This window comes from Drosophila kikkawai, chromosome 2R, assembly GCF_030179895.1.
Source record: "Drosophila kikkawai strain 14028-0561.14 chromosome 2R, DkikHiC1v2, whole genome shotgun sequence".
Lineage (NCBI taxonomy): Eukaryota > Metazoa > Arthropoda > Insecta > Diptera > Drosophilidae > Drosophila > Drosophila kikkawai.
The window spans coordinates 11,057,990-11,084,544 of record NC_091729.1 but is presented as its reverse complement, the minus strand read 5'-3'; the positions used below and the strand labels follow the sequence as shown (position 1 = coordinate 11,084,544).

The 26,555-nt window shown below is 42.7% G+C and overlaps 3 protein-coding genes across 7 annotated transcripts; 2 read left to right on the top strand and 1 right to left on the bottom strand.

Moving 5' to 3' along the window:
- Positions 1-1,237: 1,237 nt before the first annotated feature.
- Treh (Trehalase) lies at positions 1,238-13,289 on the top strand. Of its 4 annotated transcripts, none has more exons than XM_070284815.1 (8): positions 1,238-1,349; positions 1,509-1,816; positions 9,836-10,025; positions 10,082-10,960; positions 11,357-11,755; positions 11,848-11,995; positions 12,830-12,907; positions 12,992-13,289. In XM_070284815.1, the coding sequence occupies exons 2-7, from the start codon at positions 1,767-1,769 to the stop codon at positions 12,904-12,906; spliced, it is 1,743 nt and encodes a 580-aa protein (XP_070140916.1). In that variant the 5' UTR covers positions 1,238-1,349; positions 1,509-1,766; the 3' UTR covers position 12,907; positions 12,992-13,289. The 4 variants fall into 4 exon arrangements, 3 of the variants coding, with proteins under 3 accessions (XP_070140916.1, XP_070140915.1, XP_017027471.1); XM_070284814.1 differs by lacking the exons at positions 1,238-1,349; positions 1,509-1,816 and adding exons at positions 5,135-5,231; positions 8,923-9,146 and having other exon boundaries at positions 12,994-13,289; XR_001770829.3 differs by lacking the exons at positions 1,238-1,349; positions 1,509-1,816 and adding exons at positions 5,168-5,231; positions 8,923-9,146 and having other exon boundaries at positions 11,848-12,497.
- A 107-nt stretch (positions 13,290-13,396) lies between these two features.
- Rbpn-5 (Rab GTPase-binding effector protein rabaptin-5) lies at positions 13,397-16,029 on the bottom strand. The gene is made up of 6 exons (XM_070284813.1): positions 15,873-16,029; positions 15,268-15,821; positions 14,405-15,213; positions 14,209-14,344; positions 14,036-14,152; positions 13,397-13,973 (listed from the first exon to the last, which is right to left on the bottom strand). Exons 1-6 carry the CDS (start codon positions 15,925-15,927, stop codon positions 13,659-13,661), a joined length of 1,986 nt encoding a protein of 661 aa, XP_070140914.1. The 5' UTR covers positions 15,928-16,029; the 3' UTR covers positions 13,397-13,658.
- A 1,546-nt stretch (positions 16,030-17,575) lies between these two features.
- Positions 17,576-26,258, top strand: LOC108078437 (potassium channel subfamily K member 18). 2 transcript variants are annotated; one of them, XM_017172319.3, is made up of 4 exons: positions 17,576-18,574; positions 19,281-19,378; positions 19,437-19,593; positions 25,076-26,258. In XM_017172319.3, the coding sequence occupies exons 1-4, from the start codon at positions 18,163-18,165 to the stop codon at positions 26,083-26,085; spliced, it is 1,677 nt and encodes a 558-aa protein (XP_017027808.1). In that variant the 5' UTR covers positions 17,576-18,162; the 3' UTR covers positions 26,086-26,258. The 2 variants fall into 2 exon arrangements, with proteins under 2 accessions (XP_017027808.1, XP_017027807.1); XM_017172318.2 differs by lacking the exons at positions 17,576-18,574; positions 19,281-19,378; positions 19,437-19,593 and adding exons at positions 22,558-24,694; positions 24,759-24,916.
- Positions 26,259-26,555: the final 297 nt, after the last annotated feature.

Genomic DNA, 26,555 nt, shown 5'->3' with positions numbered 1-26,555 from the left:
CATGAAAATCAAATAATTCTTATGAAATATGAATAGTTTCACCCGCTCAAAGCAAAATCAGCTGAAAACATAAAAATAAACTGAAATATATGTACGTATTTACAAAAATATTTTGGTTTGCGATTGTGTGTGGCTGACGAGCCCCCCATACATACATACATTCGAGTTATTATCCACACAAGCTCAAGTCGTATGTCTGTGTTTTTAAAAACCCGTTTATTTTCAAAATTAAATGGAAAATAAATTCCGAATCACTGGATTTAATCGAACTTCTCGGAACCCTTTGATGCCTATATTTGGATCGCGATCAATTCAAGTCCCGCTTGGTAATGGAGTTGTTGGCCCCATGTTCCGATACGATACGTATCGCTTATTTGCTGTCTCTCTTCAACGCCGTGCTGGTGCTGTACCTTTATTTTATGTGTGTGTGTGCCCGAGTGATTGCCCAAAGGTCACAGCCGAAGGTCGTTGGTATTTCGAGATGAAAACGTGCTGTTGTTTAGGCAAAACTTGGCAGTTTCCCGACTCGCAGACTCGCACAATTTTTGGAACAGGTTTGACTGGCAAAAGGGTAGCAAACCTGGCAAGGGCACCTTGGGAATGACTCAAATATGCGACAAACATATTGAATATACACTCCCATGTTAGGTTCTTAAATATTCTGTTTTGCCGGTAGCAGTTTTTGCTGTCAACACGTCACTTTTACAATTCACCTGCGAATTGCATCAACAAAAAGAGAAGAGAAGTGCGACTGAGGGGGCGGCATGTGAGGGGAGAAAGCGAAGCCAAAGTTCGCGAATCGAGGAAGAGAAGTGTGCATAGAGAGTGGAGAGGGAGAGTGCCGGCTGTTCACGATCGGCACGATCGGGCAAAAGTTCCTCCCCCCTCGTTTCGGTGTGTGCGTGAGCGGCTTTTTATCACAGAAAGAGAACCATTAGCACGCGGTTCGCTCACGCTCTTTGCCTTTAACTCACTCACGTTCGCCAACAGCTGTCACTTTTACACTGTCACAAAGAGAGTTGACCAATTGGTAAATAATAAATCAGAATTCTCATAAATTTTACATAAAAATATTAACACATTTCTTACTGAAGATTATTTTCCAGCTAAAATAATAAAATTAGGCTTTTCCTCTTGTTTAATATGTAGTAAAAGCGACCACCAAGAAATATATAATTCAATTGATCAATCTATTTTGAACCTTTGTAGTTCCCAAAATGTATTAAAAAAAGTTACCCTTGTAGGAAACGTTAGCATAAAATAGTATTTCAAACATTTTGATTCAAGTTAGCAACAAATAAACACTTTTCCTAATGCAATATTTATATGTACCCGCCATTCCTGACAGTGTACGGCTCTCCGATATATATACTATTTTTTGCACATCCGCTCGCTCTCAGTGCCGTTGATATCCCAGTTTTGGATATATAACGCCGCCGTGAGACTGCGAGAGGGGTGTCACAGTGAGAGTGGTAAGGCGCTGAGCAAAAACTATTTAATAACCGTAGGTTGCACGGTCGTGATTAGTCTCGTGGCGCGCTCGAAAGCGGAACAAGTGGACCGACGCTGGCGAATATACTCGTACGGCAGTGATCAAAGCCAAGTGATAAATGCAAACAACGCACATTGGCAGCAAGTGATAAACAAGTGGCAGACATAAACAAAACATTTTGACCATATTAAAATCTGTGCTCCCATCTCGCGGCCCTGTGCGCGTTTGGAAACTACTTATCGCAACGTCCCCGAGCAACATTAGTCGTCGAACGATGGCCACTCCAGCGGGTACCTCCAGCACTCCCAAAATGAACGGCAATAGGTGAGTTGTTTGTGTTTCTTGATTTTGTTGAGCAAATTCCATTGCATAAGTCTGCAGACTGTAGAGTGCAGAATGCAGAAAGTGCATCTCGCCTGCCAACTGAGAACATCTGTTGTCTAGCTACCCGCTTTCACTTTCCTACCCGCAATGGCAGATTTGGCCAATGTCTCGTACGAGTGCCAAGAGCGGTGCGAGCGCATATGTATATAGCCAGATATATTTTATAGTTTTATTTAAAACCGCCGCTATTTTGTGTGCCAATGCCACTGTTTTTCGTCTTTGTTTTCTTGTTTTTATTTTATCTCCCCTCACGCACGCTTACGTTTGCAAATCAGCCGGCGAGCCAAAATCTCATTGAGTTTTCTCATTTTTTTTTCTCTCTTTTGTGTGTGCTCTACGTTAAGTCATTAATTAGTGTCTAATGAGTTTGGGTTATCGATCTCATATTTAAAATAAACGAACTATAAAGTATTTTAAACGGTAAATAATAAATATAAATTCGTCTGCACAATTAAAGAAACATACTGAAAGAGAGTTCTAGTAAAATATTAAAAAATAAAATAATATTTTCAAATAAATGCCATCGCACAGAGGCTATAAAAAATTTCACAAGAAAAAAAAAAATGTTTCATTACAAAGCTTTAATCACAATATTTATATTAGCGTCTTATATCAAGATTTCTTATTAAAACATCTAAAAAAGTTTCAATACTTAATGCATTTCCTCTAAGCATCATTAATATTTTTAATTAAAAATGGAATATTTTCGTAGTATAATAAAAAGCCCATAAATCATATTAGCGCTGTAATATAAGGTAGGGTGTACGCCCGTTCTCTCATTAACACGTTTGGTAATTATTTCCATTTTTGTTTTCGCTCTGTGTTCACAAGTGTCGTTGACGGCGAAGAGTGCAAATAAATATATTTATATATGTATGTATGTGTATTTCCACATTGTTAGTTACTTACCAGAATATGTGAAAACTTTAAAGAAAAGAATGCAAAATGTAAAACTTAACATGTTTCGTGTTAAATTCAAAAAATCCGGGCCCATAACCAATGCAATTACATGCAAAAGTGAATTTACAAGTAGCTTAGTAGTTAAGCACGTGTGTTGCCGAGTCACATACGACCTTGTGTCGCAGCACCTTTGGAATTTAAGCTAGAACTAAAATTTACACTTGGAGAAACGCTTTATTTGTGTGCGGGAAAACCACCCATCCCAAGGACACATTTACTGGTCTAAGGGTTGAGACCATTATCTGTTATCAGTTCCCGATGTCCCCTTATCGATACCTGTAACGAGCCCCTCCTTCCGATTGCGCGGCTTATCTTTGTCAATTATATTTTTTCGCAACCTATTTTTGGGCCACAAGCAAAATTTACTGCATACTTTTAAGTTAACGTTGAATATTACTGGATGTATAATGTAGAATTAAAACTGTGTTTAGACACTGTTCATGTACAGTTTAAAGTAAGGGAGGTAAGCCTTTATTGATAAATTATTTTGATTAACACATAAAACACTCCTTCGATTATTGCAAACCACAAACTTCAAGACTTAATTAGCAAAACTTCTTTTACCAAAGTCCCACTTTATAGTAGAATTTATGTGTGCCATAAAGGTATATTTGTAATAGAAAATATATAGAAGGATAAATCGAATTCATGAAAAGAATATTTCTGCTTCCTTTGCTATGACACTTAGCTTGGAACTCCAATGCCCAATAATTACCACGTTGTTAACGAATTCCTTGATAATATAGCAAAAACCTCATTGGGCCATTGACATTTTCATTAAAAAAAAGTAGTAAATAAATCACTTGTTATGTGCACTTATTACGATATATTTCAAAATAAATTATATATCCGTCGGAAATATATCTTGCCTAAGCCAGAGATTACTATAAAAAATTATAATTTCTAAAAATTAACGTTATTTACGTACTCGACAATTAACCGCATGTTTTTAATTTAGTTTTCAATTTAGTTTACTTATTGCAAACCCATAAATAAGGAAGCCATTAATATTGACAAAATACTCTCACGAAATTTGTTGGCAGAACAAATGTTAAAATTGAATTTTTTAATGTTTCTCGCAAGTTGTGTTTAGTCACGAAATTAGTTCTGATTTGTATACATTTTCCCCGCTTTCCGTTGGACGCTACACTGCTGTTGGTCGCCGCTTGGCGGTGTGTCCACTGCGTATACGTAATATTTTACGTTTAAGTTTTAACTTAACCCAGATGCTGAGCAATGTCTAGTCACTTTACCAGATCACTCAGAGTAAATATATTAGTCCAGTTATAGCTCTTATTTTCTTATCAACTCAGACACTGACAGACAGTGCGAATATTCATTATCTGTGCGAAGATCCCCTCTATTTCATTTTTAATTTCAAGCTGTCAGTACTCACAGCTCACATGAATATATTTAAGTGTCTGCCGCGCTTTCCCCCCTTGCAAAGGGGCCCTTATTCTTTGTTTAAATCTAATCTCAATAGAATTAGGGGATGCACACAACAACGCAGAATAAGGTGAGTCTGGTTTCACTGAAAGGAGTTAGTAAAATGTAAAAGAAATCTTGTTCGACTTAATTTTATTTATTCCTTATCAATTTTAATAAATACCTATAAGTCCATTGCTCAATAAAGACCATTTTCTCTACCATCAGAGTGAATAATCTTTATGCCAATTCAAAAATTATTTATTTAGCTATTGCCATTAGGTATTGATAATACACTGATATATGATGGGGCCATAAATACCACCTCAGTTCTTTGGAGTGCAATTCTATCTTATCGCACAATTTCTAAGATCTTGACGGAGAAAAGCTTAAGGGAATCGAGCAAAAGTATTTACGATCCCGTAGACGTGTCAATTTGCCAAATTTTTCCACAATATTCTTTGCAAAGTTAATTGTGAATGAAAAAATGATCGCCTTTATATATTTCACTTCAATATTTTATTGGCTATCAATCTGTCACTCAGTAGATGTGACATTTATTTATATAAGTTTTCAACGAAAAATATAAAATACAGAGAGCAGCTCCCAACTAGAAGCAGCTGCCAAAGGTATTGCCTTAACCTTAGGGCCATGAAAACATTTGGTAATTCGATTCTGGCCAAAGTTAATGGCGTAAATGCCATTTAAATTTGAATCTCCATCGCTTGGCCGGAGACAGTCGGACTGTAGCCTTCAAGCTCTCAACATCGTCGATGTGCTGACGAGCAGCGTTTTCTGATTAGAACTGGGAACACATATAATCCGGGCATATATAGTAATCAGGTGTCCAACGCAGATAGTGAGCGAGTTATAAAAACTCGCGCTCAGCTGAGCAAATTGCCAATAATAAAAGTGTGTGAAACGCGAAAACAAACTGAGAACTAATTGGAAAACAAAAAATAAAACAATTGTAATTTGGTGAATAAAAATGTTTGTAATTGCGATCTCGGCATGGGACTCCCAAGCGGCTGAAAAGCAGAAACCGCGAGATAAATATACAAAAGCAATTAAATTATAATTTTCAATACAAATTGTTGTGGTTGCTGACATTTTCCCTGATATCTGCTGATATTTTCCCTGCGTTTATTCCGTTCGCGTTGCAAACGTAGACTCGTGTTATTTTTGCTCACCGACAAGCGGTGTCAGTGATCTGCGGTCCCCGGGTACTTAACATTTTTAAACGGACTGCCGGACGAACAGCTCGCAATGCATAATATAATGATGGGCGTCTAGTATTTATTTTTTGTCTCCGAGTCTCGCTTGTGTCAAGTCTACCTTCTGGTTTCAAACAATTAATTGCATCTAATAAAATTATTGATAAAAATTCCGTTTACCAAAATGCTAATCTTCCCGGACTGGATGATGTACTTGCTCTCTTGCGGATAAACCTGTTCAATCCAATATATACTTAGTAATGGCAACATCTGCCAGAAATTTTTGAAACTAATTAGCAAGTCAATTTATTCACTGCGCTGAACATCTTTGATTGGTGCGTTTTTAATCTTTAATGGAATCCGCTAGTGATAAAGATAAAGACGGCGTGGAACAACGCAGTTGCGAACCAGAAGGAATTACTTCAAGATCTTTGTCATACTTGAATGCAATAAACAAGACCCTTGATCAAAAATACTCAAAGAGCTCTCTTGTAATCTGCAAGATTAAGTTCAATGTCTTGGTTCTGATAAGCGATCGATAAGCCTACTCAATATGGTTAAGTACTTTAATTGTAGGTCGAGTACTTCTTTATTAAATGAGTTTCCATTGAATAATAACATGTAATTGTTGCAAAGATATATATAATTTGATTTCTTCAAGTCCTTGGCTAGGGATTTCCCTCATAGAATAAACCAAATCATTTTTTGTGCGTACCAATGACCTTTAGAAGGTCTTTGCGTCTGTATTTGAACCGTTAAGCAAAGCGAATCGTGCAAGATCTAAAACAAGTTAATTCAACCCGATGCAGGCTTCTTAATTACATTTCCAGTTTTTGTATTTGTTTCTCCGTTTTCCTCTCGAATGTTTTAAACATGTCAGCGGAGTGTACCGTACCAATGTGAAGTTCAGGTATTTGTTTGAAATTTTTTTGGCTCAGCCATCAAACGGACCGTGCCTTATTATAGCTAGTTTAGCGATTAACTAAAGCGGCAATTAAGCGAGCGCGTTGAATGGCCCACATAATGATTAATATTGTCCTTGAATGATTTTGGCAACGTTTTGTTTTCTAGCCGCGTCGATTCGAGTTCAAAAATCGAAATCGAAAGCCCGTTTAAACATTGTGTTCGAACAAAGACGTCACATTGAAGGCACCCGGTCACTTAGCGCCTCCCCCGATGACGACAATTGCGATTCATAATTGAGTTCAATATAAATGTTTAATAATTTCATTGGTAAATATAATAATAAACCAGATGAATGGTGGGAGTGTGAACGAACATCCCCATTCAGGAAACTTAATTATTGCCTTCACATACTTGAAAGTCCCTACTAAATTCTTGCTTTTCAATTCTATAGTTCTGATATCATCTTTGTGGGCGGGGGAGGTTCGGCTGCATTTATGATTTATCAGGAACTAAAGGCGGAATTGTTTGAATCCGTGCTATGCGGAATCGGAAGCCCCCACCGGTGGGGGAACCCAAGACCAGCAATATTTTGAGATACAACAAAAATTTTTTAATACCCAAACGTAAACTGTTTGTAAACTCATTGCACGTAGCGTAGCCCAGCTGTTGTGACTGATATTTGTCATCCACGGTTAACTACGTTATTTATTAGCTTTAAAAACGATAACCCTTACAACCGTTCAAATATTGGTATATTATGTTGGGCTTTGCCAAGGCGAAACTTGCTATTTAAGGAAAAGTAAAATAAGTTAGATAAACTTTGACTTTCAAGAGAGCTGCGTTGCAATGGGTTAAGTAATCGAGTTCTCTGATTCACAGGAACTCACGAACTGAGATCGAACCATTTCGTTAATTGAATCATGATATTTTAATAGCTTGTGACGTGCAAGATCATTGATTCAGTTGCAACTGCAACTGTTCCCGGTGGTCCGACGTCCGCTGTCGTCACAGAATGTCAGAACAATGAGACTCGATGCTAGAGGTTCGACTCTGGTTCTCATTCTCTATCTAGTTCTGGGCTCTCATTCCCGTAAGGTTGAATTAAAATTGCACAATGGTTCCGTTTATTCGGTTTCCCATTTGTTTCCCGATCTCTAGCGTTATATCATCGCACTGCGCAGAAGCGCAGAGCCCATATAAAAGTAATTCATCATAGCTCCGCGCCTCTTGATGCTCTTAAAGATATTATGGAAGCATAGCTAGATCCAGATTCTTAATGTAACAGGAACACTTATAAATATAGAATTCATACGATCTATTGACCTTTGCCTAAAATAAATTGTGTTATGTTTGGATTCGTTTATATATAGCCACCTTTTGCGCCTTACGTCTTGATCTTGATTATATATATATCCATTTGTTAATCTGCGAAAGCAATCCTTATTCAGCAAATCAGTTCAATTAAGACTCGTTAGGTCCATACTACGTATATAGTTATGTACGTAGAGCGACATTCATGCGAAACGTCGCAATTCCGGTCCATTATTTGGGGCCAGACACACGTGCCGCTAACGCGGATAACCCATTCTAATAAGACAATATCAGAGTTTATTTTTAAAGACATAATAGTGCGACCCAGTTTCCGAATTTGAATGCAAATCAGTTGGTTATCCAGCTCCATTTAATGAGACATGTGTAATGTATTTCAGGATTCTTGATAATAGCCTTACAAGCAGGTTACGAGCGGAATTTTCCAATCTTTTCGTATTTGGAACAGCGCTAATTACCATTTAAACTAGGCCTAAAATCCCCGAATTTGGCTATCAGCAGAAATGCCTTGGCATTACAGTGGGACCTTCTGCAAACAGAACAAGGCAAAATTAAAATGTATTGTTCAAGATGCGGGTACCGGGTGGACCAGCGTTTATTAAGCGATATAGTTATGGATATGTAATGTCGGATAAATATGGATAAATATATATTTCAAGGCCCTACAACGCAATGAATATTCAAGCGCCAATTAAGCATGTTTGCGTGGTGCCAAAAAGCTAATTCATGAGATACTATCATCCAACAATGATCCAGTTAGCTGGCAGCAGATGCATTGCCTGGTTCACGAGACTTCGAGCAACTGAACCTGTCCGTGTCGGTTGTTGTTTTTGGTTTCGGGCCACTTTGACGTTTTTAAAAATAGACCGAACGCGCCCCCAAAGCACGACTAGATTCACCCCGCTCCACCCCATCGGATACGAATCCAAATCCGAAACCGAAACCGACAACTTGCCTCCAGCTCACCACCCGAGGCGTCGATCGTTCGCTTTCCGATCGCTCGACGTCGTCGTAGATTTATGTATGGGGGTTTTTTTTTATAAAAATGGAATCGAGCGAAACAGTTAGAAGTATTCTTGTGCTGACTGGCGCTGGTTGTGCTTGTGCTCAGCAGATCGCATTCGGGGATCGCGAGCATATCCTCTCCGCGTAGGGATATTTGTGTATATCAGCCAGCGAACTGCAACAATTTGTACTTACTTTCAAACTCAGACACCGCTTTAATCAGCTGGAACCTCAAGTAATTAGTCTAAGATAAGCGAAAAGAGTTCCTAAAGTGCTATGACCAAGTTAGTGACCATCCAGCTGCTCCTTGCGAGCTGGAGTTGCCTGGCAGTCCTTGCCCAGGCAAAGTCCATCGATTCCCCCATCGACTTCACCACAGACAATGACAACGCCATTGCCAAGGATGTGGACACCGATCCGTTCGACAGTTGGTAAGTGAAACAGCATGGTCCGCAGACTTCCGGACTCTGATCTTTAATTGGTGGTTCTCCGGAGCGTTCATGTATGCAAAGTACCAGCTAGCATTACTATATATGAGTTTCAGCTTGAGTGCTTTCCTTTCCCCAGTCCCATAAACGTGACGAGTTGGATATTCGTGCCTTAGCTATAGTCGTATCTGAGATCAAGAGATTCGATATAACGATAGATACTTTAGACAGGTGTTCACTTAGCAGCACCAGCTGGATACTTGGGCTACAGCGGCTTTAAATCCATTTAATTTGTGAATTATTTGCACTAATTAATGACGTCAGTAGTGTGTGTGTGTGTGTGTACTATATGGGAATAGCCAGTGTTATGCTCTTTAAATGGCGGGTATTAGATAAATTACGTAAGTCATCCGGTACTAACTTAGCAAATACTTAATATGAGGGAAGTGACGACGTGTGAGTTATTAGGTTAATTTTATTATCAAGTGATATAAATAAACCCTATAACTAATAATACTAGGAAATAACTTAAGTTATGCATTGCTTAATACGAAATGCAAGAGGGAGAAATCCTACCTATTTTAAATTTAAATTTAGTTAGCTTTATAAAATATGCCTTCGACAAATATTTTAAAGGACAGAAACACCTGTATTTGGACAATTCAAAAATGTATTACTTGCTTCATTTCCAGTCAAATCTACTGTACTGGTGACTTGTTGCACACCATCCAAACGGCTGTTCCAAAGATTTTCGATGACTCAAAGACGTTTGTGGACATGAAACTGAATTTTCCGCCCGCCAAGACCCTCACGGATTTTGAGGCTCTGATGGATGCCAAGAACAGGACGCCCAGCCGGGATGACTTGATAGAGTTCGTCAATGTAAGTGAATTTTGGGAGCACTGGAAGCAAATAAAAAATGCGATTTGCCTTTGCAGAAATACTTCAGTCCCAAGGGCACCGAACTGGAACTGTGGACGCCCACGGACTGGAAGGAGAACCCCAGCTTCCTCGATCTGATCCCCGACCCGGACCTAAAGCAGTGGGGCATGGAACTGAATAACATTTGGAAGGATCTGGGCCGCAAAATGAAGGATGATGTCCTGAAGAACCCCGAGTACTACTCCATCATCCCGGTGCCCAATCCGGTCATCATACCCGGCGGTCGATTCATCGAGTTCTACTACTGGGACTCCTACTGGATCATCCGTGGACTGCTCTACAGTGATATGCATGACACTGCCCGCGGCATGATCGAGAACTTCATGTCGATCGTTAAGCGGATTGGTTTCATTCCAAACGGTGGCCGAGTGTACTACCACGGCCGCTCCCAGCCGCCACTTCTGACCGGAATGGTCAAGTCATATGTGGACTTCACCAACGACGACTTGTTCGCTATCAATGCGCTGGAGGTGCTGGAGCACGAGTACGAGTACTTTGTGAACAACCACGCGGTGCAGGTTAAGGGTCATAACCTGACCGTCTACCGTGACTCGTCAACGGGCCCGCGGCCAGAATCCTACAGAGAGGACGTGGAGACGGGCGAGAAGTTCGCCACCGAGGATGCTAGGGAGGATCACTACAGCGAGCTCAAGTCAGCGGCCGAGTCGGGCATGGACTTTAGCTCCCGCTGGTTCATCAATGAGAATGGCACCAATGAGGGCAACCTTACACACCTGAAAACTCGCTCCATTGTTCCAGTCGACCTGAATGCCTTCTTGTACTGGAACGCCAAGCTGATAGCCGAGTTCCATGCCAAGGCGGGCAACGTTGAAAAGGTCACCGAGTACGAGAACAAGGCGCAAAAGCTGCTGCTGGTAAGTGAACTCATTGAATAGTCCTGAGTTATATGACTTTCATGATGACTAATGATGAGCATAATTTTCATTACCAATTCCTTGAGATTTTTCTCGTCATAACCGCAGAAAGTCATAAAAATCAATATACTGTCATACTTTATAGGGAAATAAATTAGAACGCATCTTCGCTGGTTGAATGACTAAAATTTTAGTCACTTCTTAGTTCCATTGATGATGCGTTCACTATTTCTCAACATTATAAATAAGGGTTATTCCCATTATGATATTATGAATGGAACTAAGAAGTGACTAAAATTAACAAAAATATCGTGTTATATTAATATAACATTAATTAAGTCTTTTTTTAGAAATGAATAAATAACCTAACCCAATTTCAATCTCCAATTTTTACAGGGCATCCAAGAAGTACTGTGGAATGAGGAGGCCGGCTGCTGGCTGGACTATGACATGATCAACCAGAAGCCGCGTAACTATTTTGTGGCCACCAATCTCTCGCCGCTGTGGGTTAAAGCCTTTAATATTTCCGATACCGAGAAAATCTCCAAGTCGGTGCTGAACTACATTGCGGTTAACAAGCTGGACTCATTTGCCGGCGGAGTTCCCAACACACTGTCCAATACCGGAGAGCAGTGGGACTTTCCCAACGTGTGGGCACCGATGCAGTACATTGTGGTTGAGGGTCTCAACAACCTGAACACCCCCGAGGCTAAGAACTTGTCCAAGTCGTGGGCCATGCGCTGGGTGAAGTCTAACTTTAAGGCTTACAGCGATGACTTCCACATGTACGAGAAGGTAAGCCAAGGGAGAAGGGTGACCATTTACGAAGTAGTTCTATGATTCCTGATTTTGTCATCTAACGCTTCTTTGATTCTCTCCTTTTTTAGTATAACGCCGAAAAGTTTGGAGGACATGGTAGCGGCGGCGAGTACGGCGTACAGACAGGCTTTGGCTGGTCCAACGGCGTGATAATCGAGTGGCTGGCCAAGCACGGCCGCGAGTTGGACAACGGCGGAGGCCGAGGCGGTGCAGCAGGTGAACGTCCGCAATAGAATGAATCTGTAGAGCGAACGAACGCAAGCCGAAACGCTTTCCATCAGACATCACCGTAGTCACCATTGTCATCACGGGCTCCAAGCCAAAGCTCCATCGAAATCTTTGATATCACATGCATATATTTGTAGTTCATGTATAGGAATCCATCCAGAAACGCTCATTTTTGCTCATACTTAGGCTAAGGAAATGCTCTCTCTCTCCACCACCCTGTCTATCCCTATATCTATGCCGCTGTCTGTAACCTATCTCTGTACCGCGAACAATCGACATACCGAGCCAAGCACTGCGAATCACAACGACTCACCAGCACAGTCAGTCAGCACCGGCAGGAAGCAGGATCCAGCATCTGTGTACTCTCTGTTAACCAATGTGTTTCGTCCGCTCCTGTGACTTGTCCAAATTCAAGCAATGTCCAATCAGAACATTAAATGTCTCACAGCAAGCGGAGCAAGCACCGCGCAGTCAAGGTGTGGATTCACGCGTAAGTGTCCAATTGGTTGATTTCTGTTTGTGAATGTCGTCACGCATGTGTACCCCAGCATCAACACCAGCACCAGACCCATGACGGACCAGGCTAACCCCTCACACTTCCTTTACAAAATACAGATTGAGGGTGGCATATAATTGTAAACAAGACTATTGCTTTCACTATTAACTTTAATTTTATGTGCGATTCAAGCATGCCTCAAAAGCTGTACAAAGTCTGCCTAATAACCATGTAATATAATAGAATACTGCCACTATTAACATGTACAAAATACCTTGTAAAGCTATATTTACTGATTTGAATATTTCCCTCTTCCAATCCTGTAGCTTCGCGCGTAATGAGCCTCGTGGGCGTGGCGGCTGTTACCATAGTAGCTCTGATAGCAGGTCGCGTTCTATGGTGAGGTAAGCGAATTTCGATGCGAAATCCCCCTCTACAACCTAATTATCTCTAATTTCTGTTCTTTTCTTTCCTAATCTCTTCCGCAGAGACTCTGTGCCAAACAACCCGTAATTGCTTCCCCAATGCGAATGTGATTCCCCCCATGTGTTTGCGTGTGTAGTGTTTGTTATTGTTCAAGAGATTGCAGTATTAGATTTTCATTATGCGCTAGTTGTTGAAGCGAGAGTTGTACATACAGAATTTACATGGGCATGCCCGACGTTGTTATTAATTTTTAAATATAATTAGAAAATACCTAAGCCAATCCTAGCTCCTCGCAACCAAATGAAGACACAAATACAATTGTTAAACTAATTTTTTGGAATAAACAAAATCCCAAACAAACCCTTCTTTGTTGCATGACTCGAGCCAAGTATGCCTTTCGTTTAATTGTTGCTTCCTCTCTTATTGCAGGCGAAGTTGGTTTAAGTAGACACAACAAACAAACACAATTTGTTTTTAATTTGTATATTTGCTTTGAGTTCAATTCAATTATGAAAACTTACCTACGACAAAAGCTTATAGACAACTAAGTGATTAACATAAACGGAGCACAGAGGTACGTTGAAATCGGAAAATAAAACATTGGCGAAAGTGGATATGACTCGACCTAAGACGGCAAATGGAAAGGTTTGACCCCCAAATCGTAACTGTAATAAAGGAGCGGCGAAACAGAGCAGTGCACACAATAACTAAGGCTCATAGCCCGGCTGCCTAGTTGGACTGATGATGCTGTCCCTGCTGCTGCTGCTGCGCCTGCTGCGGCGCCTGTCCCTGGCTGAAGTAGGGAGCCGTATTTGGCGTGAGCAGCGTGTGACAGATATCACAGACTCGGGCCACACGCTTCCGTGGCCCCGATGGCACCGTTTTCGTTAGACACTTGTCGCAGTAGATGTGACCGCAGTGCCGGCAGTGGATCTTTCGCACCATGACCGTAAAGCCGGCGTTGCACATGGGACAATTGGTCACATCATCGTCGTCCTGCCAGCGCACCTCCGTATCAGCGTGCCGCAGCTCCTCCAACGACATCTTAAAATGTACATAAATATTCAAGTGAATAAACCATATTTTTATATTTTTAATGCACTCACCTGCAGGGTTTGAGATAGTTTCACAAAGTCCTTCTGCACGGTCTCCATGGTGGAGAGTTCCTCTTGCAGCGTTTTTATCTTTGTCTTGTATTCCGAGTTGGTTTTGGCATACTTCTCCTGCGAGAAAGAGAGCGGTTAGAGGCGAAACGGGCTGCAATATCACCGCTACTTACATTGGCCTCCTGCAGTTCAATGATTTCCACGCGACACTCGGACAACTGTTTGTTGAGCTCAGCCTCTTTGCGCTCCAGTTGGGTTTTAGTCGTCTCGTGCGCCTGCACCGTGACCAAGTGCTCCGTCACACGATCCCTGGGAATGCAGAGCAAGCATTAGTGCTACACTATTCGGGTACTGAGCTTATATACTTACTGCAATGACTTAATGTCTAGTTGCATTTTGCGCTTATAGGACCGACGCTCGTTGTTGCTCTCTTCCAGCTGGGCCCGCAGGATCTGAGTCTCGTCCAGGGTGCTCAGACACTTCTGTCGCTCGTACTCGCTGCTGAGACGGGCCTGGATCAGCTCGTTTTGCTGGCGCAGAATCAATTCCTGCAGCTCGACGACCGTGTTGGGCAAATTGATGTACTGATTCTCGATCTCCTCGGACGTGGCCAAATAGCGGCCGGACAGGAAGTCATTGTCCGCCTGCAACGTCTCCAGCTGCTTGTTGACCCGCTCCCTGTCATCGGTGACCCGCTGTATCTGCTTCATCACCTCATCCTTGGTCTCGAGGAACTTCTGCTGCATGTCCAGCAGTCGCTGCTCGTTCGTCTTGGCCTGCTCGCGCAGACTTTGTACTTCGCTCTTGTGGGCCTCGCGTTTCTCCTGCCACTGGTCCTCCAGCTCCTTACGCAACGCCGCCTCTTTTGCCATAGACTCGCGGGACTCTGCCAGCTGCTTTTGCAGCAACTCCACCTGTTTCTGTTGCTTCTTTATGTGTGCGTTTAGCTCCTCGTCTCTTTTAGCCGCCACACTGCAGGCCTCGCAGCTTGATTCGGGCACATCCATGGACGTTGACTTGTGCATGGCCGATGCATCGTGTAGCGAGGACTCCTCTTTGCTGACTGCTAACCGGGCCTGCAGTTGCTCATCCTGCTCGCGCAACTTCACCTTTAGAGCCTTCATCTCCTCCTGCAGCTGCTCTACAATCGAGTGCAGCATTTCCGCCTCCTCAGAAGGCTAGAAGAAGGTGAATTATTACAAATAAACTCAGGGTTCAACTATTGCACTTACAAATTGCTTTCCATTGCCACTGCCTTTGCCCGCTCCCCGATTGTCATCCTCTTGCTGAAAGCTACTGTTCAGCGAATCGCTGCCCAGCTTGCGCACCGAGCCCAGCGTCTTCTTAACCTGATTCAGCACTTGGGGCGCAATGCCGCCGGATGACTCAGCTTGCGGCTGCTGAGCCAGGGTCTGCGTTTGTTGGTGAATCTGCTGGTACTTGGTCAGCTCGACCTTGAGCCGCTCCAGCTCCGCCTTGTAATGAGAGGACTCCTCAATGGTGTCCTGCACTAGCTGCTGCAGCGAAGAAATCTCCTCTTGGGCCTTAATGTCCCTCAGCTGCATCTCGTTCTCCGACTTGAGGTCCGCCACCATGATGTGGGTCTTCAGCTCGTCCAGTTCCGCCTGCAGCTGCCTGCGCTCGGCCTGGCTCTGGCTGACCTCCGCCTCCTTCTGTATGTACAGCTCCCGCATCTTGGCCCGCTGCGTGTTGAACTCGTTTTGCATTTTACGCATCTCGGCTTGCAGGATAATTAGATTGTGCTGGCTGGGCGCGTCATCTTCACCTAAAGAACGAATTTGGCGTTATTAATGGAAAGCTCCTGGCTGCCGCTTACCATTAGCCGGCTCCGCGGAGACTCTGGCTTCCGTATGGGTCTCATTTTCTTCCATTTTCTATAATAAACGAAGACTAATTTGTTAGTTTATATGTACATTTGTATGTAAAGAGCAGTCAGAACTCGTGCGTGTTGGGCAACGCCCGAAGTCGCCAGAACATTGGAATTAGTCAACACTAAGTGATTATTCGTGTGACCGAACTTAAAAAAAAAAAAAAATTAAAAAAGTTGAAAACATAAAAATTTAGGAAAAAAGATATACTCAATAAAACTACTTAATGTTAAATTAAAGTTTAATAAAGAAATAATTTGAATTAAAAAAGCATTTCTATAACCCTGGGTTCGTCCATCTAGTATTAAAATTCTGCTACGTTTAGTATTAAATTAATTTTGAAATTAACCGTTACTTTTTGTGGAAACTCATCTAAATTTTAAAAATATCCCCTCTTAATTTTAAAAAATTGAAACGAATTTTAATTTTAAAAACGTTCAAAATCAGTTTGCAGATTTATAAAGCTTATAAAAATAATTATTTTAAGAACATTAAAGAATTTCTTGACTTGACTAAAAATGTCCAAAAAACCAGTGATTGCCAAAAGTCATAAGTTTTCAGACTCGCATTAAAATCATTATTCATTAAAAATGAGAATAAATTATACTAAATTAAGGTCCTTTAGATAAACGGAATCCGAGGAAGGTGGTTTATTTGTTTAATTTTTGAATTTGAAGCCATATTCAATTCTTTAAAAATCTTGGGCCAACCTTTAGGTACGAGATTCAGGTGGCATTCTATAAAGTTCCAATTTGGGAACAATCAGGATGTTTCAGATAAATTACATCACAAGATTTTAGGAGCTAACCATAGAACCATCCGATATAAAAAAGAACAGAAGTGTCTCGAAGTCGTCAAGTGGAGTTCTGAATTAATTCGTCCATTTTACTATAAGCTATATGAAACTTTTACCATATATTCTTAAGATATGGGACATGTATAATAAAAAAAAAGTAAATACAAAAATATAACAAAATGAAATACCATACCCTTAATTTGTCTAAGCGATTCTTTTCCAGAAATATTTTATTTTTGTGCCTTTATACAAATATTTAATATTGCTATTTAAAGCCCTAATAACCTAACTTTACAACGTTTTCTTTACAAATTCATCACTGTGTGTCTTGACCTAAACAGGAAAGACTTAAAGTTAAGCAAATATAAAAATATGATATATTTGTATGTATGTAATGCATACGAAGGTGTTACTATATAAAATAGGCTATATATCATAATAATTTATAAGAAGATTTCTTATTTTTTGGCAACTCAATAAGAGCTTCCCAGAAAGTAGATATATCACCACAAGTGGAAACGACTCTTAGACGCTATTCTATGAAAAGGCCAATGACTACCGGACACGAATGACTAAGCCCCCTCATGGGTCTATGAACTACACACATTGGTCTCGAAATTTATGCAAATTACATATTAAGCGACCAAAAGCGAGAAAAAGTTTCAATAATGATAAATTATGCTAGGGAAAAAAGTAAATTCATTAGTGTCAGACCACAGCTAAACGCCAATGCGAAAACATTTGTCTAAATAAAAAACGGAGGAAATATGGTACGTATGTAGATATGTATGTGGTTTTGCGGGTCAACTTAGTGATATCAGAAAAACTACGCATTACCCAAATCAAAACTCGCTTTCAAAATTACAGCAGCGACGTCGGAACCCCAGCAACAATTAATCAGCTACCACGCTGAGATCAGTTCGTGCTTCCTTTCCTCGGTTAGCCGTTGGGAATCTGTGAGCTCATGACTGGGGATGTCGTCATTGTCAGCTGGCGGAGATTCGAGGCGGATACAAATACAAAGGCACTGGCAGCGACAGCAGCAGCAGCAGCAGCAGGCGGCAGCGACAACAGCACCGATGTTGGCCAAAATGCTCGCTTCAGTTCAGTTCGCATTGGATTCAAGAACGAGGCGGTCGGAAGCGAGGAGAGCTGGCTAGCAGCAGCAGCATCGGGAAAATACGCGGAGAAAAACAAATACGCGGCGACGACGACGGCAATTCTACTTATAAACTTAAAAATAATACATAAATATATAAATAAATTCGTATGCGAGTGAGTGCGCGGAACTGAAATTATGGCGAGAAAGTGTTCAATGATTTGAGTGACAGTGACAGCACTCTACCCTTTAAGATCGTTCTTAAAGCCAAACCAAGTCCAAGCCATAGAAAAAACCGTGAATATCCCTTACTTAATTATCAGTTCAAAGATTCCGGTATACCATGTCGCAGGGTCAAAACCCCACGCCAACACCCGGCACACCGCCACCCTCGCGAAGGGCCAACCGACCGCCGCGGATCAACATTCACAATCTGAATAGCGGCTCGGCTATGGGCCAATCCTCCATGCCGCCCAGCGCCCAGCCTCCCTATACGGCGCAGACAAACTACGGCACACAAGGTCCTTACTGGCCACCAGTGGCCAATCCCTTTGGATCCGGCAACTTTATGACCAAGGGCTACGAGGGATTCCTAGATCTCACCAAGTCGGGCATGAGCTTCGGCGAGAAGTTCACCTTCGGCCTGTACAACAAGTTCAGCCAGTGGTCGCGCCGATGGTTCACGCACATGTTCCTGCTCTTCGTTCTGGGTCTCTACAGCGTTGGAGGCGCCCTCCTCTTTCAGACCATAGAAGGTACATACCTTAGACTCTAAAGTCTTGAGGGTAACTTAGAAGGTGACTCAGGCTAATAGCTTATCAGTCGCAGATGAAATGTTTCATTTTGCGAGTCCACGTAGTCGACTTCCTCTACAAGCTTTCATTAGGTCTCCGGACGAAGACTGCACTAAACGCCTTTGTTTGCTGATCAAGCTCTTCGGCAATTGTTTGGAAAACAGTAAACATTTCGCAGTGATTCGGGTAAATACACCTGCTGCCGAATGTCTGAGCCAAATTGTAATCGTAAAAACACGCCCCATCAGTTTGGCAGACGACTGAATCAGTCGGTCCACAGAATAGGTGAAGGTACAATCGAATCTCGGAGATAGACATTAATGAATCAACAACAATGTGTCGTATAAACAACCAGGTTTGAGATGATTAATGGGCGGAAGGAGAAGACTTGCCGAAATGGGGTTTTCTCCATTGGCAAGTGAGTGTGAGTGGGGGGGGTGGAGGGTATAGAATGCAAATCCACCTAATGGATCTACATAGTACATAGTGCATTTGGTGCAGGCTCTAATTTGGAAAGCCAAATTCCTTTGATTTATGGCAACCAAGCGCGAAAATGTCTTGGCAATGCTCCATACAATTTTCCTTTTCTCTGGGCGAAAGTTAAGGAGTACACTCGGGTCAAGGTTACTTAGTTATACTTACTAAATAAGGATTTTCACGCTTTCAGTGCGACAGGGAGAGTTGGAGAAGCTGGAGCTGCAGGCTTTGCAGAAGCAATTCTTTGAAGAAATGCGCAAGATGACCAGGGATCCACAGCTGAGCGGGGTAAGCTGGCACTCTATGAAAATGGAAAAATATTAATTTCTATGCCTACATTTCCCAGTGGTCAAAAACCGAGTTCGACAGTCAAGTGCTGCGCATCATAAATGATCATCCATCCGTGGTGGAGTCCCTGCTGAGAAACGGACTGGCCGAGAAGCCGGATCCTTGGTCCTTCTGGAACGCCATGGTCTACAGTTGCACCATTTACACGACTATAGGTGAGTTGGGGGCAACATTTTCAAGGGGTCCAAGTGTGTTGTGGGTGCAAAAACGCCCACGCAGGAAAAATATGTTTGCTTAGGTCGCCAGACTATCTATTTATATGTTTTGCTGTTCCTCTTCATTATTAAACCAACAAAATATGTGACACAAAAGATGGAAATAGTTTTAAATATTATGGTTGTTTTTTTTTTGAGATCTTCGTCGTAGGCGCTTGTGCGTGATAAAAAATCGCGTCTCTTATTGTGCAGACAGTTATGAGAGAGCTCTCGAGTGGCGTCGGAATTCTTTGGAATACTGTCACTGTTCTTAATTGGGGACTTATAAATAACTCGACACGGCAGAGCACGGCACAGCCTTTCACCTCATTCGAATTTTCCCAAAAATGTTCTCCTCGGCGGTACACACATTTGCAATAATTTCACTTTTAATTTGCGAACGACTTCACGCCCATAAACATGCCACGAAAATGGAAATTAATTCGCCCGAACAAATCTACCGCTAAGATTTTGAATGATGGTTTTGTTTCGTGGAAATTATGTTTAATTTTTGTGATGCGGTTAGCTAATGGCTTGATAGCCCCCTTTTTATTCGATTAACATGCTTAGCGGCTTTAGTGTCGTCTCTACTTTGCAGGCTCTTTTTTTATATTTCGGATGGTGGAAAGCATATTTCTAGTAAATATATTCTGACCGCTCGGTTTCTCTTTTGACAAGTTTCCAAAACAGCAGACAAGTAGTAATCCCGCGACTGTGTGGAAACACAAAAGCAATTAACACAAATATCTAAATTATGGCCCCCTCTACGAGAGGACACAGAAATGCGAATTTCGGATTGTGAGTGCTTTGAGTACACTCATATGTCAGAATTGGCACAAGATGTAAGCAAAACATCATCATCAGACGCCTGAGGGATGCATATTATAAACACTGCAGTTAATTTGAAATCGAGAGGGACTCTTCACTTGGGTAAAACATTTATATTTAGATACCATAATGTCACGAAAATATAACCTATTTACCGTGAGACACCTTATGAAAGATTGAAATAAATTGTCAATTGTCTGAATTTCTAGCAGAAAGTCTCAAGTGATTTATGCCCAAAGTAAACACTAAGGCGAACTGACCATTAAACCGGAGAGCACTTCATAATTCCCAGCCAAAAGCAATATCATAAAACTGTTGCTGCCGCTATTATAGCAACGCTTAGTGAAGCCATTCGACGGCCGACAAGTTTAATAAAATGGTGCATGCCCAAATGGAAAACAAATCGCGAAGGCAATTCCAAAATGTTGAATGAAATTGCGGGAAATAAACAAACACAAAATCGCAGCGAAATTCCATAAAAGCGAATACGATCCGTCATCAACGATTCCGAGGGGAGAAGAAAAGCTGCTGAAAGGGGGTACTGTAAAGTATCTGATGAAAATTTTAGCAGAGCTTATAATTTATGCGAAAATTCAGAGTGTCGAAATGGTCTATAACAACAATGACGTCACCGGGAAAAATGATAAAATACGAAAAGTCCAACAAAATATAACATTTTGACAAATCTTTTTCAATAAATATTCGTTTCGCTGCGCGAACAGCTGCAAATTAAACAAATTATATCCAAGAATCGAACAGCTAGCTGGTGGAAAACGGAAGGAAACCCCCATACCCAGTATTGTTAAGCATTTTAAACAAAACCCCAAAGAATTCATACAATTTCAAGGGAATTCGGATGATGCTTACATAAATCTGATAAATTATAATTCCATAAAGCTTTTGAGTACGGTTCAAACTTCCGGTGGTCATTGGTTATATATTTTGTATAATTTGCCTGCTGTAACTTGTAACTTCAGTAAAGAATTGGCAAAAGAATCCTAGCTATAAACACATTTTAAATATTATTTATATGTACTTGTAAAAAGTTTTTCTTTTTATCAATACAAATCAAGTGGGTACTTGTTGCTAAGGCTCCCAAAGCAGCTTCTTTTTTATAAATTAATAATTACTTAAAATGGTAGAATTACAATTTAAAATCATTCTTTAAATTGAGAATTGTTTTACAATAAAAAAATCATTTTAATTCAATTCAAATCAAATTCTTTTAATTCAAATCTAAAATATTTGAGCTAAAAACCTAGAAATAGTTCAATGTTAATTATGACATAAATTTGAAAACAATTCTCCAATGGTTCATAATTATGTTCCAATAAATCAATAACTTTGTATTTTGGAAAATGTCTGTCAAATTGTTAGGCTCTCTAGAATGTTTTCATATTATTTTAAGGGTTGCAATGTCTTGACTAGGGCCATAAATATAAGAACGCCCTAGGATATTCATAAAAATAAATTATAGAAAAATACTTGTCATTGCAATGGCTTAATTTCCTTTCATTTCACCTCTCAAAAATCTATCTAAAATCGCCATCTATGTTTTGTTTTTAATTTTAAGCTGTGTGGATCTGCTCGTGATCTTTAAAGCTTTTACAGTGGTCTGAATCCTATATAAATCTTAAGAATCTGCTTGCATATTAAAGATAGATAGAGTTTAGTATTGTTGGATTTATTAGAAACGAAAGCAGGGAAATTAAACAGAAATTCTCAAAGGGAAATACAAGCATTTTTGGTAGTCTTTGAAAATAACGTGGATCAGTATGATCTTTTTAAACAAAATATTAGTTTTGCAAAACCAAATAGGACTATACTTATTAATCAAACTTATTAAGAACAATAAAAATAAGTACTCGTTGAGGTGAAGATATAACAAACCTAATGACATATATAAAATATAGACGATATAGATATATATAAGACACAGAAGTAGAAGAAGACACAGAGAGAATCCCTCACATCGGTAGATGCATCGCATACCACAGATACTTTCCAACATTTGTGGCTATAAGCGAACAGCTGTTTGGCAGCAACGAAAATATAGACAACAAAAGTGAAAATGAAAATTTGAATTTTCCACTCGCTCTCAGCAGTTGGATGCCAGCCGTGGTCGAGTCAGCGAGCACTCAAAAAAAGAGCAATCTCTCGGTTCGCGAAAAACATCTATAGAATCCGATACAGATACAGATTTTTTCGTATATGTAACCGCAACTGTCAAGTGATACAGGATACCTCGAGTTCGAATTCCACTTAGTACAGAACACGTCAAGCTTGAGGCAACTGCATCTCGGTTTAAGGGAGACCCCAGCAGGGTTCACTGCAGCCAAAAGTGATATAATTACCCCGAGGCATAATTAGCGGAATATGAAGGCCTCGTTGGCCCGTTAAAAATAGACGGCCAGAGCATGAGCGCGAGCACAAAGATAGATCGTGAAAGTAGCACACGACAGCGGCTGGACATGGACATGGAGCAGGCGGCGGAGGCCAGACACCAGCAGCGCCACCGCCGACGGCTGGGACGTAGCCAACGCGAGCCCACGCCCGTCACCGATTTCCAGATGCAGGGCGACCTGAGTCCGGCCAGAGGCGACCCCCTCTATCCGGATCCCTCGCCGCAGATGGTCCGCATGCAGATCCGACCGCCAGGCACTCTGTCCGCCCACGAGAGCAAGATCCTGCGGAAGCGGGACAAAAGCTTTGCCACCACCGCGTCGCGCAGTCATTCGCAGCCACGGGAGGCGGAGAGGCTGAGCAGTCCGGATGCCCACCAGCTGATCAAGCACCGCAGCTTGTCATCGCCGCGCCACAAAGAGGAGTCCAGCGAAAGCGAGATGACCACAGGCAGCAGCAGCCAACAGCAGCAGAAAATGCCCACTGTCAGTCTGGGCCAGACTCACGACACCCTCACCCGGCTGGAGCAGAACCTGCAGCGCTTCGAGGATGAGCGCCGGCGCTTTGATGCCGAGAAGCGGCTGTTCGAGCGCGAGAAGCGGGAGCACAAGATGCGCCACCGCCAGCAGCTGGACAACGAGGAGCGGAAGCGCCTGCTGCAGAGCTACCGCAAGCTCAGCGATCGCATTCAGCTGCCGCAGGACGAGGAGGAACGCCGTCGTCTCATCCACAGCCTGCGCCTGCAGCGGCATGAGGCGCCCAAAGTCCGCGGCCGCAATCGAAGTAGCGGCTACGAGGAGTCCTCCACGCAGTTTAGTTCCTCTGATGCAGAGCCTGCGGAGGAGGTCCATCCCCGGGCACGACCACTCAAATCAATGCCGGGTTATGTGGCTGCTCCAATTCGAGGAGCTCCGCCGCCGCCTCCTTCTGCTCCCCTAAAGCCCCCGGAAAGAGTTTCCGTGAGCAGGAACAACTCTCTGTCACCCGTGAGACCACAACGTCGTTCCAAGACACCAGAGCAGCGAGAGGAGATCCTTCGCAAGCACGAGTACGTGGCAGTGGGGGAGACCAGGAGCGAGGTCATCAAGCCCCGGGAAACAGAAGCGGAGCAGCAATCGGACCTCATGAGGAAGTACATGGAGGCGGCAGAGCGGGCGGCCAAGGCGGAGGCAGCTTTGGCAGCGCAAAGCCTCTCGGCAGAGGGAGTGCGTCGAAGCCATAGCTTGCGGCTGGTGGAGAAGGAGGAGAAGTCCCCGAAAACTGAGGCTAAGCGTAGCTCCAGCCTGGAGCGCCCCTTGAAAGCTAAGCGATCGGACAGCTTGGAGAGGGGAGAGAAAGTTCTAAAAGTAGAAAGTACCACTCAGTCATTAGAAGATCCTGAACCGCATCCCGAACCAGAAGCTGAGCTGACTGTATCCTTACAACAAGAAGACGAAATCCCAAAGGCATTAGAAGTCAAGCCAACCCTTATGGAGCGCCTTAAGAACTGGTTTGGGCGCAAAAAGAAGCTTCCCACTGAAGATGTCACGGATCTGGCCACACAACCTCTGCCGGAGAAGATTGCCTCGCGGGCATTCCTTTACCACTTCCGCCTGGAGTCAGGCCACGAATGGCGGCGCCTCAAGCTGGACTACCCACAACGGGTCGAGGAGATGCGTCGGCTGCGTAACCATTGTGTCTCGCACTGCATATGCCTGGCCATGCTCCTGGGATTCGGAGGACTCCTCTTCCGGTACACGGAAGGAGCCTCGGAGAACATCTACAAGTGCGAGGTGCGCAAGGTGAAGCGCGATTTCATCGACAACCTGTGGGACGTCAGCCACAACATGAGGTATGGCTGGTTAAGTACCCGGAAGGCTGGTGCCGCGAGTGACCTGTTTGTATCTTTGTCACAGAGAGGATGACTGGAAGTCCCTTGCGCGCCAAAAGTTGCGTAAATTCGAGGACGAACTGAACACTCTGGCCGAGCTGGGCCTGCGGCGTTATCCCGGCCAGAAGTCGTGGAACTTTATCAATTGCTTCATCTTCTGTTGGACCGTAGTCACCACCATAGGTAACAGGGATAGAGAAGCCATCGATGGAAGGTTTATCCTTAATCTTTTTGAAGGAGAAGATCTTGTTCTTATTACCAATAGTTTTAATATTAAGTTAGTTTTAAGTTATTAAATCATTCAATTTAATATTTAATTTTCCTCTATTCTGTCTTCCATAGGTTACGGTCACATCACTCCAAAGACGAACCTGGGACGCTCCCTGACCGTTATATACGCCATCATCGGCATACCCATGTTCCTGATCGTCCTTGCCGATCTGGGAAAGCTCTTCACGCGCAGCGTCAAGTTCCTGTGGGCGTATGTGCGGCGCGTTTACTACACCCGCTCCTGTCGGAGGATACGGAAGCAACAGCAGATCCGAGATGCCATGACAGGGTTCAACACTGTCTACGACATGGCCATCCGGCGACCCAGCATGTTCTTCGGCAAGTCCGACGAGAATGAAGAGGAGTCGCAGGATGCAGAGGCAGGCCGCTCGCTGGGCACATCTCACCCCGAGACGCCCACATCTCCGTACCCCGAGACCTTTGAGGTGGACGATGAGTTCAATTTACCCGTGTCTGTGGCCTCTCTCCTGCTCATATCGTACATCCTGCTGGGCACCGCCGGCTACGTTATGGTGGAGTCGGAGTGGCAGCCCCTCGACGCCTTCTACTACGTGTTTATCTCGATGTCCACCATCGGCTTCGGCGACCTGGTGCCCAGCAACCCCATCTATCTGATGGTCAGCATGATCTACCTAATCTTCGGCCTGGCCCTGACCTCCATGTTCATCAACGTGGTGCAGATCAAGCTCAGTGACCATTTCAAGCGGGCCAGCGCCAAGGTGGGCGCCACCATCGGCATGAACATGGCCAGCGAGTTTGGCGACGAGGGCGGCTCCCAGGTGAAGACTCCCTCCGAGCTGGCCTCGGTGCATGGATCGCGTCTGGACAGGATCGAGGAGGATGGTCATGAGGCCAATGGTCACTCGCCCGTGCCTCCACTGCCCTCCATCTTGAGAACACCGCGTCCCCTGTCGCCAGCGTTTAACGGAGCGGAAGCCAATGGAAACCGCGATGCGGATGTGAGTCCGCCGCCTTTGTTGCCCAGACGTCAGGTGTCCGTGGAGCCCCAGCCGCCGGCGGAGGGGGAGAACAAGAAAAAGAAGAAGCACAGATTCTTCTAGAGCCTGCCTGACAATGTTAACCAGTAAGGAACCTCACAAATGACATGGCATCGAATTTACGAAAACCTCTGCACACACACATTATTTATTATTATTTGTTATTTAATTTTACTTGTCACCATCGTAGGCTAAGTCTAAAGTTAATTAAATAAAACATGACAGTTGATAAAGGATTTTAAATGAATTAAGAATGGAATAGGTAAGTCAAGAAGTCATGTAAGCTTTCCTTGTGGTATGGAAACTCCTGTCACTGTTTAGTTAAATAGTAATTGCAGAAAATATATATTTTCCTGGTTTTATAATGAATTTGAGATAAAATTTAATGTCTTAAAATGTAGGAAACATATATATAAATATCGATTAAACATTTTTAAAGTAATTAAGTCACTAATCAATTAAGTCCCTCTTCGTTAGTGTCCCATACAGAATGCAATTATCAAATGCATGTGCGAGCGTTGGATACTTTGTTC

Bases quoted from the DNA above. Each gene is read 5' to 3' on its own strand.
- Rbpn-5 (XM_070284813.1), bottom strand. From the start codon at position 15,927: ATGGAAGAAAATGAGACCCATACGGAAGCCAGAGTCTCCGCGGAGCCG. The intron at 14,345-14,404 runs GTAAGTATATAA...CTGCATTCCCAG, and splicing joins CTAGACATTAAGTCATTGCA to GGATCGTGTGACGGAGCACT. The intron at 14,153-14,208 runs GTAAGTAGCGGT...TCTTTCTCGCAG, and splicing joins TTGAACTGCAGGAGGCCAAT to GAGAAGTATGCCAAAACCAA.
- Treh (XM_070284814.1), top strand. From the start codon at position 8,992: ATGACCAAGTTAGTGACCATCCAGCTGCTCCTTGCGAGCTGGAGTTGC. The intron at 9,147-9,835 runs GTAAGTGAAACA...CTTCATTTCCAG, and splicing joins ACCGATCCGTTCGACAGTTG to TCAAATCTACTGTACTGGTG. The intron at 11,996-12,829 runs GTGAACGTCCGC...CCAATCCTGTAG, and splicing joins AGGCCGAGGCGGTGCAGCAG to CTTCGCGCGTAATGAGCCTC.
- LOC108078437 (XM_017172318.2), top strand. From the start codon at position 22,878: ATGAGCGCGAGCACAAAGATAGATCGTGAAAGTAGCACACGACAGCGG. The intron at 24,695-24,758 runs GTATGGCTGGTT...TCTTTGTCACAG, and splicing joins GACGTCAGCCACAACATGAG to AGAGGATGACTGGAAGTCCC. The intron at 24,917-25,075 runs GTAACAGGGATA...TGTCTTCCATAG, and splicing joins GACCGTAGTCACCACCATAG to GTTACGGTCACATCACTCCA.